Source organism: Salminus brasiliensis, chromosome 22 (assembly GCF_030463535.1).
Source record: "Salminus brasiliensis chromosome 22, fSalBra1.hap2, whole genome shotgun sequence".
NCBI lineage: Eukaryota > Metazoa > Chordata > Actinopteri > Characiformes > Bryconidae > Salminus > Salminus brasiliensis.
In genome coordinates, this window is record NC_132899.1 from 32,331,702 (window position 1) to 32,341,672 (window position 9,971).

Here is a 9,971-nt window from a genome sequence, read left to right on the forward strand (position 1 = left end):
GCAGGCAGCCCTTGATTTGGACATGGCCCTGGAATGCTGCCTGGGTAGGTTTCAGACACAGACACTGTTTGTAAACTACTTAGTGCAGTGCATTGTGGGATTGTTAATTATGCACGATTTTGGACAAGCCCAAAGTAGTGTAGTACCCATTTCTCAAACCAGGAAATGGGTCATTCCATTCTTAGCCACTAGAAAAAAGTGATCTGATTATAATTGTCACTTATTTAACAATATTTTTTTATTTTTGTTGATTTTTTTTTATTTATATTTTATATAATGACTTTATTGAAATAATAACTCAATCTCAATCTATTAATTTATTTAGCTGCTATAATACTACAGATTTTCTGATCAGTGGATCGGGTATTGGCTATTTTAATCTTCTCTAAATCCAGTTCAGAGCGCCATCTGCTGGCCTCAAGCCGCCATTACCTGCCATTCCACCACTTCAGTCTGAATCCGAACTAAATTACCACACCAAGGCTCCATTACCAGACCTGACCCTAATGCTAACTCTCCATTCCACCTTAAACAGCACTGCAGTTACAGTGTGTGCAGTTCAACAGCAGCGAGTCGCTGCTGCATTATTTAAGGTGGATCGGAAAAGTTCAGGAGAAGATGAAAACGTTAGCTTAGCGTTAATATAAAAAAAGAAAATAATACATGAATTAATTCATGAATAAATCACTTAAAAAGATATACGAAACATTCAGACGGGTGTGTGGGCGGACAATTTTTATTGTACAAAAACCAGAACAGCCCCGTACAAAAGTATCAAAAGTAAGCATTTGATTGGTATAAAAACTACAAAATAGAACATGCATTTATTTTCATTTTCTTACAAAAAAAAACAAAACAAAAAACTCGGTTATAAAAAGTACAAGAACATGTTGAAATTCACCAAGCGCCCTTCGCCAAGCGTCTCAATACTAGCAGTACGAAAATGCATATATAATAACAGTAATAATCTCACAGGTCGGGATTTTAAAAATCCTCACAAAACAAATTCCTCACAATGACCAAATGTGCGAGCGTCACCAAAACCCCCCCAAAAAAAACAACCCTGAAGAGTCAAATCTCTTTACCAATCAATAAAACTACAGCGGCGGCTTAACTGCTGTTCGGAATGTAGAAAAGCACAAGATCAACTAAGCACTGAGCAGACTTACACTCGTAGGGACAAGTAGGGCTGACCAGGATCAGCATATATATATTTTTTTATTGTATTGTGATGAATGTCGTCGTCGTGATGCACAGTATGCTCGTCTAAGCATTCAGAGGACTAATAAACACTGACCCACTGCAGGTTTCATTACTCACAGTGTAATTAGACAAAGAGCACCAGTGTCTGAATTGTAGAGTTTTTAAGAATCTGTTTATGTTAAATGTCTTGAAATAATATTGTCATATAGTATTTTAGCATATCGCCCAGCCCTAGTTATACTGTTACCTGTGAGGAGACTTAAAGATATGGCTTTAACTTGCAAGTTCAGACCAGTTTAAAGAAACAACAACAACAAAAAAATTACACATCAAATCAAACCTTTCTCCAAATGTCTCGATCCCATCCACTTCCAAACCCTTTTAGGTTTTGCTCTGGGTCAACTGGGTTAACAGTCTTTCTGACTACAATAATGAGCAAAATAATTCAGCATGATCATTGCTAATAGACGTGCTCGTGTGGTTTCTGATGATGGCCTACAGTGTCATTAAAATCAGTAATAGCAACCGACTCGTCTTTGTTTACATGCTTCCATCCTTTGTTAGCGCCATTAGTGCCTTTTTGTGCTTCAGCGAGGAAACGCAAGGAAGCCAGCACGTCTGGCTGATGGACTACATTTGGAGAATACAGGGAAAACTGCAGAAATGAGCTCATCTGCCAAACTGTTCCTTGAATCAGAGAGGAGGAATCGGAACTGCTTGCTATGTTGCGGCATCTCGGCCTCAATCATCCGACATTCGAATCCTCTGCCCACAGTTCCACAACACGTACGCTGCTCTCGGCCCGCTCGCAGCGATGTCTGGCACGGTCACAGTAAAACACCCTAACGACACAAAAAAACAGTCTGTAAACACTGACTGAGGGGAAGGGGGCGAGGGGGCGGGGTAAGCTCGAGGCGACTGAAGCAAAACAGCCGGCGTCTCCGTTGGGCTTGAGTGGACCGAACAATGGCTCTTGAACGCAGATCAGCATCATTTTCCTGAGAGTCCGACAGAGATGGTTTCCTGCATCCACAGAAAAAAAGACTACGATCTATGTAAAACTCTCTAAACTACTTTTCTAAGCTTCTGCCCTGATTAAACACCGTCTTCCTTGCAGGCAAAACATACTAATAGAAAAAAAGAGGCAGCTGTGGCTTTTGCAGAGCTGCTACGGTCAGAAGCTCTTACCAAAAAACAAGGCAAACTTGAGAAATTTCAAAGGCAAATGCTTCATAAAGCACTTATGATCTAAATGAAGAGATATAGCAAAAAAACGTCCATCAAAAAATATAAAAAATTAAGGGCACATATGAGTGTAACGGCAATCTGTTAAACGATACGCTGAAGATAATATTTTTCCAGTTGAGCAGTCACAGCATTTCAAATAGGGCTTGTTGCACCGTACAGCCGGACCTCTTTCTCAAGGGCCCAGGAGAAGCCTGCGGGATCTAGCTGTGATTTTGAGATTCCCTCCATCCCTCTTCCCTCATCCTGCTGGTTAGGACCGGTTAGGATGCAGAGACCGATCCTAGATGTGCGCTCGGAGGTTCGGCTTAGGTGAGGCGAATGCCCAGTACCTGCTCCAGCTCCTGCCTTCTCTGCTGGACCTGTGGGGCACAAACGCAGCGAAGCTTTACACACAAGTGGAGTCGACGTGGTCTACATGTAACATGGCCGTGATGATCAGTGGACAGTCTTGGTTTCCAAGCCGGTTTCACTGTCGGCACATCGCATACCTTGGAGAATACGTAACGGCCCACAGCCTCCTGGACCCATGGAGCCTGGTAGAACTCGCTCCTCCTCTCCTCCTCAGGGTTCCCGGCAGTGTCCGTCATCAGCTGAGTCAAACAAACACAAAGCAGACACACAAGGGTCAAGCAGAGCGAACGAGCCAAGTCCTCCCCCGTCCTCCCCCTTCCTCTTTCCCCCTCTCTCTCTCACTCTCACTCCCATAAGGGTGTCCTGTAATGCCTCTCGCCCCGCGCGATGGGATTGGACCCGTCAGCAGCCAGAATGAGCTTTTAATGGAAACCAGCGATAGTCTCCTCGCCTGTAAGCGTTTTTTTTTTTTTTTTTTTTTTGGAGGCACATTTAACCACTTAGGGCAAATATTTCAGCCTCGCTGTCATTCTGACAAGTTTCTAGGGAGGTACCTTGAGGTCTCTGCTTTGAGACTTGAGCCAGTCCTGGATGAAGTCCTGGGGGTTGTTGCTGAAGCTCAGCATGAAATCCCTTTGGGTCTTCAGCTGGTTTATGGACTCGATGGTTTCATGGATCTGATGAGAAGCAGCAAAAACAGCAAGAGCAAGGTCACACAATCATACAGTAACGAGACCCAGTAAAAACACACTTGTCGAATGCTAGGTCAGTGCCTCTCGAGGCTCAAAGGTACAGGTCTAAACACCTTATGAGTGACATCATGCGTTTATGCATTTGACAAGAAATGCATAAACCAATAGGGTCAACGCTCTCGATTTCTCAAAAGCACTCACACACACCTTCATTTCCAAGGCAGCAATCTCCTGCTGGTTAGTAGTAGAGGAGAGGAAGCTGGTCATCTGGCTCTTCAGTGGGTCGTCCACTTCCACGTCGATATCGAAGCAGGCCGTCTTTTTCTGGTCGTTGGGGTCCACGCTGCTCATACCCAACAGACCAGTGACATAATGAGTGCCGGGAACTCAACAGGGCTCATCAAAGACACCAACCTGCACTACAAACACACCCACCTGATGATATGATTGATGACAATGGGGTCAGGGTGCTGTAGGAGCCCAGCCAGCTTCATGGGGATCTCGGAGAACCTCATTCTGGGGCAGGTGAAGATCTGAAGAACAAGAAGACCAATACACACTCACGAGAGACCATTATGGTAATATTATTATTATTTTTATTATTATTATTATATAGACACACAGACAGGAGGTACCGCTACCCCAGCTGCTGAGCAACTCCACTAGAGCCTTTTTACTTCTTCTCCTCCTCGTACAGAGTTTTAAATGCAAGTGAATTATGGGGTCTCTGCACTGTTTGTTTTGAAAGTCAGAATGAATTGTAGCTAAGCAATCAGCTGCAGATTGTGCAAAGCCTGGGAACATGGCACACGCAACCACAGCAAAAAGCAAGCAAGCAGAATGTGACCAATTAGCCATGACATGTTTGCACTGGAGCTATGAGAAAATAGACAAAAGTTAGGACAAATGTCTGGCTTTTCGGCTATTCCTGGGTTGTGCCTCTCGAACCTGGCTTGTACATCTCACAAGCAGACGGACGTGATGCTATGTAGCTAGGAAGCAAGAAAGGGTTCACCTCCTCTGAGCTAAGAGCAAATCCTAGTGTCAGGGCATCTGGCCGTACCTGTCTGAAGTAGCGGTTGCAGTTGATGTATTCCTTTTCGTGGCTGTCCTGTAGCTTGTTGTTTTTGATGTAAAGCCAGAGAGCCTGCATGATGCTGGCTCTGGTCTGGGTGTGGACGCCCAGGAGCCGGGCCAGCCGCGGGTCCAGCTTGTACTGCGGAGGCTGGGAAAAACACGGGGAAACATGGATGAATGGACTGCCCTTTCAATATGTATGTCCGCTATATGGACTAAAGTATTGGGACACATCTCTTAATCATTGAATTCAGGTGTCTGATTCAGTCGTATTCAGCGACAGGTGTATAAAATCAGCAGCAGCCCCTAGTTGCTGCTGCTGGTAGAGCTTACAGCAAAGGAGGACCAGCTCTAGATTAATAAAGCCTATGGGTTTAGAACGGGACGTCAGAAAAGCTGCTGTAGGTGGAATAGTGTGGAGGTGTCCCAATACTTTTGTCCATATAGTTATACATCTGCAGGGTGTGCGTGTATGTGCGTGTTTGTTACCTGGTGGTCCAGCATGAGGAGGAGGGTGCATTTCACGCTGACGTCTCCAGGTCTCTTCACCTGAAAGCCATCCGTCTCCTGAGTGGTAGGCATCCTGTGCCACTGAAGGTCAAAGAAACACAATTACACACCACACACAAATACTAAACCACGGCCTGTCATGACACGTCGTAAACAAGCACGTCCCAGCATAAACTATAAACCCAGTGTTACATAAAAACAACCACATAATCTCATCCCACAAACAGTTACACAACCCACCCTCGCAAACATCCCGGAAAGCTCGGACTAGGCCCGTCGTAACTATTTTTTTCCCCCAGAAACTGCGATAAACAACACTACTGTCATTTAAAGACCATTTATTACTATAATAGATCGGCATAATGGCATAATGCAATTACATCATTTTAAAGAGCAGTGACCGTTTCATAATTACGAATATTCAGACTTTGGAAGTGTGATGTTAATTAGCGCAAATTTAAAAACCAGCGATCCTCGGATCATAGCGGCAGCCCCTTTAAAAAAGTGTGTAGCATACGTGCACTGGTCATTAGCTAGAATATTGGTCATGTTCATCCGTATGGACGAGATCAAGGTCAGCGAAACTTATTGCGATTATGTCCACACGTTGTAGCGTAATTATTGTGACAGGCTTAGTGACTGAGCGTAATAATCTACAGCCAGACATCCCCGCTATACAACGTCCCTTCTGCCTCGACTGCAAATGGGTCGGTGTGAGCGCAAAGCGAACCGCGACTACAACCAGAACAGGGTCTGATTTTCTAGCTTGGCCCGGACCAAGGGAACCGTCTTAGCATTGGAGCATAAACACAGCCTTAAATGTCTCATTTGCCCAAGGGTGCCTAAACACTGGCATATAACTGTATAAGATGCAGTCTGGGGACAGTACTGAACGTCAAAGACTGTGGAGAGTGTATATCTTAATACTGACCGCGTGTCTAAATGCTCTGATATGGACTGCGGGGTCTAATGTGAGCAGTCTTTACCTCTACCAGATGATTGTCTGGACCATACAGTTCCTTATCCAGTTCGATGACCAAGCTCTTGAAGAAGGATGAAAACTTTCTCTTCTGTTTCCCAGGCTGGTGACAGTTGAACAGAAGAAAGGAAAGGCAAAGAGAGGGAGAGAGACACATGTTAATTGTTGTTAGGTTCCTACGCTGTTGATCGATGCTGCATTGTTTAGGCCTGACCACATCTGTGCTTTTGGGATTACACACACACACAATCCAAAACACATAGCCCTCCCACCACTTGTGCAACCCTTTCTCTCTCTCTCTCTTTCCCTATTCCCAGTGCCACTCCTCCTGTCCCACACACTGCTCAACCACTGAGGCAGAAGAAAAAGAGCATTTCCTCTTCTCAAGCAGCTGCAGCTCAGTCCGTCTCTCTGCTGGACCATGCCTGTGAGGACCTTGGGTCTTCGAGCAGTTCCCTCAAGTTTCTCGGTTCCCTTTTTCAGGCCTCCCCCATTCCCCACCCCTCTGAAAATTACGCCACGGCTCGCAGGGAATCGTAGGAAGAGCTGGCAAACACATCTGGTTTGAGAGAGTTCAGTGAGGACGTGAGCCTCAGAAACAAGCAGGAGCTGCTGCTGCTGGACATCGGGTCGACGCTGGGAGCTGTGCTTTTCCAGATCGGAGAACATAACAGAGGAGAGTTCGTTACGAAGCATCATGCCGGACTCCTGGCAATCCGAGTAACAGTTAATCTATCGATTGAGCAGAGAATGAAGCTACACTCCCCTGTTATGTTCACACTGGTCCGGCCACAAAAACTTATAGAGGGGTATAAAGCCCCCCCCAGCAGCATTGAGCTGTGGAAGAACTGTGTTCTCTGGAATGATGGATGGTGGAGCTCCATCCAGTACTTTTGGGATGAGCTGGGGATGAGGTGACCATACTACATTCTGACCTCATTAAATGATTCTTCAATGGTTCTCCAACGGGCATCTGCAGACAAATTCCACTGAGCTGAGTGCTCCTGCCCTCACTCTGCCATCCTAGAACTGCCACACACACACACACAAACACACACAAACACACACGTGTACGTGCTACCTACATCGTCCAGCAGTTTGCCCTCCACTCTCAGCTCCCACGATGCCACTTTCTCAGCCTCCTCTCCCTCTGGCTTGCCAGGTGTGCAGGTGTTGGAGATGTAGATCCTCAGCTTGCGCTTTTGCTGGAGAAAACACAGACCCAAACCAGTCCATCAACTCCCTGCAATGCAGTGTGTATACGGTCCAAACAAAAAGCTGCTGACGCCAACTTCTATCACTGACGGCTTCTGAAGCTGTATGACCTATTCTTGCCTATAAAACACAGAGGGTTGTCTTAGGGGTGACAGTAAAATCATTCAGGGTCAGATGTAAGAAGAAGGTCAAGTCAACTCAACGCAGACTTAGTGACGTATGAACGATGCCTTTTGATTAGGGATGCACCGATCTGATACCAGGATCGGATATCGGCCCCGATACTAACCACCGCCGGTATTCTAGGCTTCATATCCAGGATCAGAGTGACCTACAGTCACCAGACACATATCATAGCAAACAGCGGGACTCCCTCTATCTAACCAGCATGCCTTCGACCGGTCAACAACTAGCAGAGAGTAATCCAGCTCTTCTTCTATATAATATAAGGACAACCAAGAACGAAGGGTCCGAGGTCCAGCACGGTTATTCATTTTAGTAATACCAATAAGCACAAATTGGGTTCATTTATATCCGTGTTTAATGATTGGGTCAATTCTGATGCCTTAAGTCTCCTGGATCGTCAGGCATATGGCAATGGCGGGTTGGGTCCTCTGCGTCATTTGCACTCACCCTAGCCAGACGCCAATCAGCCTCAGGTTAGCTTAGCCTGACATGCTGCTAACTTGCTACTGGATTTGAAACTGAAGGTTTCATCTGAAAATCTGACGCAGGCATACAAGTTCAAAACCAGACCAGCCCTCGCCGTGCACGGTCAATGGTTCCGCTGGTCTTCACTAACATAACCAACGTCCGCAGCCACGTTCACTGCTCAGGTCCAGCCTGACCACTCGCTCTCGGTTCTCTACACGGCACGCGAAAGGGGGCTTTACCGTGATGGGCTTCTTGATGGCCTCTTGGATCTCCATGCGCTTGCGAGCGATGGTCTGATCCAGCTTCCTCTCGAAGGCTAGGAGGTCCATATAGGCCTGGGACTCTGGGACCAGGTCCCGAATCTGCAAGACAAAGCGGTATCAGAAAGAACTGCGCAAACAAACTAACAAACATTGATTCTTGCGAGACGACCAACTCACCCTCTGCGGAAGGACTTTGTCGGCCATCTTGCGTCTTTTAACCCTAAAACGGTAAAGAGGACAATCTGAAGGACTTGTTCTACCCATGCAAACCTGTGACCTGGAAGTGAACTGCTGATCATTCTGAAAGTTTTACAAGTCCTAAACCCAATAAAACAAAACTGCATCACTCATTTTAATTATAATCATAATAATTCATTAATTTTATCATTATAATTAACATTTAAATGCATGCTTTTAATCCCCAAAGTGCCCACACTTCAATTCCCCACAGTAATAATGACATGGCTCACTTTAGTTACACAGTAGTAACTATACAATTCACTGAACGCTGAGCCTGTATCATTAAATTAAATTAAAAACGTTCAAATTTGCTTGTTTTTATGTTTCTAAATTGAGCTGATTTGTTGGAGCCTCAAGGGCCAAACCTCCAGCAAGTTCAAGCGAAATCCCTTCAGCAGGAATTTACCCAATAACAGGCCGACTACTTTTGTCTACGACAAGACTACGACTCTAAGATCCATATTCATCCTGGGCTTGTTTATTTTTTGGGACAGATGGCAACAGCGCTGACGACGCGTCTCCCTTCCGGCGTATTCCAGCAGTTAAGATCATGAGATCGTTTCAGAGTTAAGCTTCCTTTGTTGCACACCAACGCCTTCTTAGGAAGGGGACAAAAAGGCCTTTCTGCGCTGCAGGACGAGCCACTGTCAATTAGCACATGCTAGAAGCTCAATCTCTGAGACGGGCCCTGAATGTGGGGGGACCCTTCCTGCTGCTGGACTGGTTTGCGTGGGTCAGTTTGTGTGGTCGGTTACGGGAGATCTGGGAGATCTGGGAAACCTGAACCCAAACTTACACTATGAGACTTTTCATACTAGGCGTGTAACGGTAGACTGCAGTCACGGTCTGGACACCACTGGACGTTCGGTACGTCACCAAATGCTTAAGGCATAAGGTTTCTATGCATTTACTACCTCCTAGTGTTGTCTAGCGCCCCCATGAGGTCGCTGATACGGCCTGTAGTGGGTTGAGTAATAATAAGTTAAACAGAGAGTAACATTTTTGTTACAGGGCTGATACAAAACACAAGGCAGGTTGAGGACCTGCCATTGCCCCCCACAGCTGATCTGAGCAAGTGGGTCTTCTAGCCCCCACTGTGTCAACCGCACTCACCCCTCACTCTCCGGATTTAGGGTGGGTTACTTCAGGTTTGTGAGATTTGAACCCTAACGTCCGGTTACACCCCAACTTTTGAGCCATCCGTGCAGTGAACACACACACACACACACACACACACACACACTCACACACACACACACACACACCAGTGAGTGATCAAAACACACAAAGTGTGTGCCCGAAGCGGTGGGCAGCTGTCGCTGTTGCGCCCTGGGGGCAGAAAGGGTGAAGAGCCCTGCTGAAGAGTCTTACGGTGGCAGCTTGCCGAGCCCGGGTATCGAACCCACAACCCGGTGACCTGGAATAAACCCCTGACCGCACCTCCCACCTCCCGCTCGGCACTTACCCTCTCCGGTGTCCCACCAGCCCGCCTGCCTGCTGATGGAGAAGTCTCTTGCGGACCGGGTCCAGCGCCGCCTG

The 9,971-nt window shown here is 46.4% G+C and overlaps 1 protein-coding gene across 1 annotated transcript in view; it reads right to left on the reverse strand.

The window, feature by feature from the left end:
• Positions 1–718: 718 nt before the first annotated feature.
• smarcd2 (SWI/SNF related BAF chromatin remodeling complex subunit D2) overlaps positions 719–9,971 on the reverse strand; it is a 10,333-nt gene continuing 1,080 nt past the window's right edge. Inside the window, 12 exon segments of the mRNA XM_072666668.1 lie at positions 719–2,810; positions 2,940–3,041; positions 3,357–3,479; positions 3,702–3,837; positions 3,930–4,027; positions 4,558–4,719; positions 5,061–5,162; positions 6,068–6,163; positions 7,146–7,265; positions 8,169–8,291; positions 8,370–8,412; positions 9,898–9,971. The exon segment at positions 9,898–9,971 is cut by the window's right edge and continues 108 nt beyond it. Coding sequence (XP_072522769.1) covers positions 2,757–2,810; positions 2,940–3,041; positions 3,357–3,479; positions 3,702–3,837; positions 3,930–4,027; positions 4,558–4,719; positions 5,061–5,162; positions 6,068–6,163; positions 7,146–7,265; positions 8,169–8,291; positions 8,370–8,412; positions 9,898–9,971 — 1,233 coding nt within the window. The 3' untranslated portion in view covers positions 719–2,756.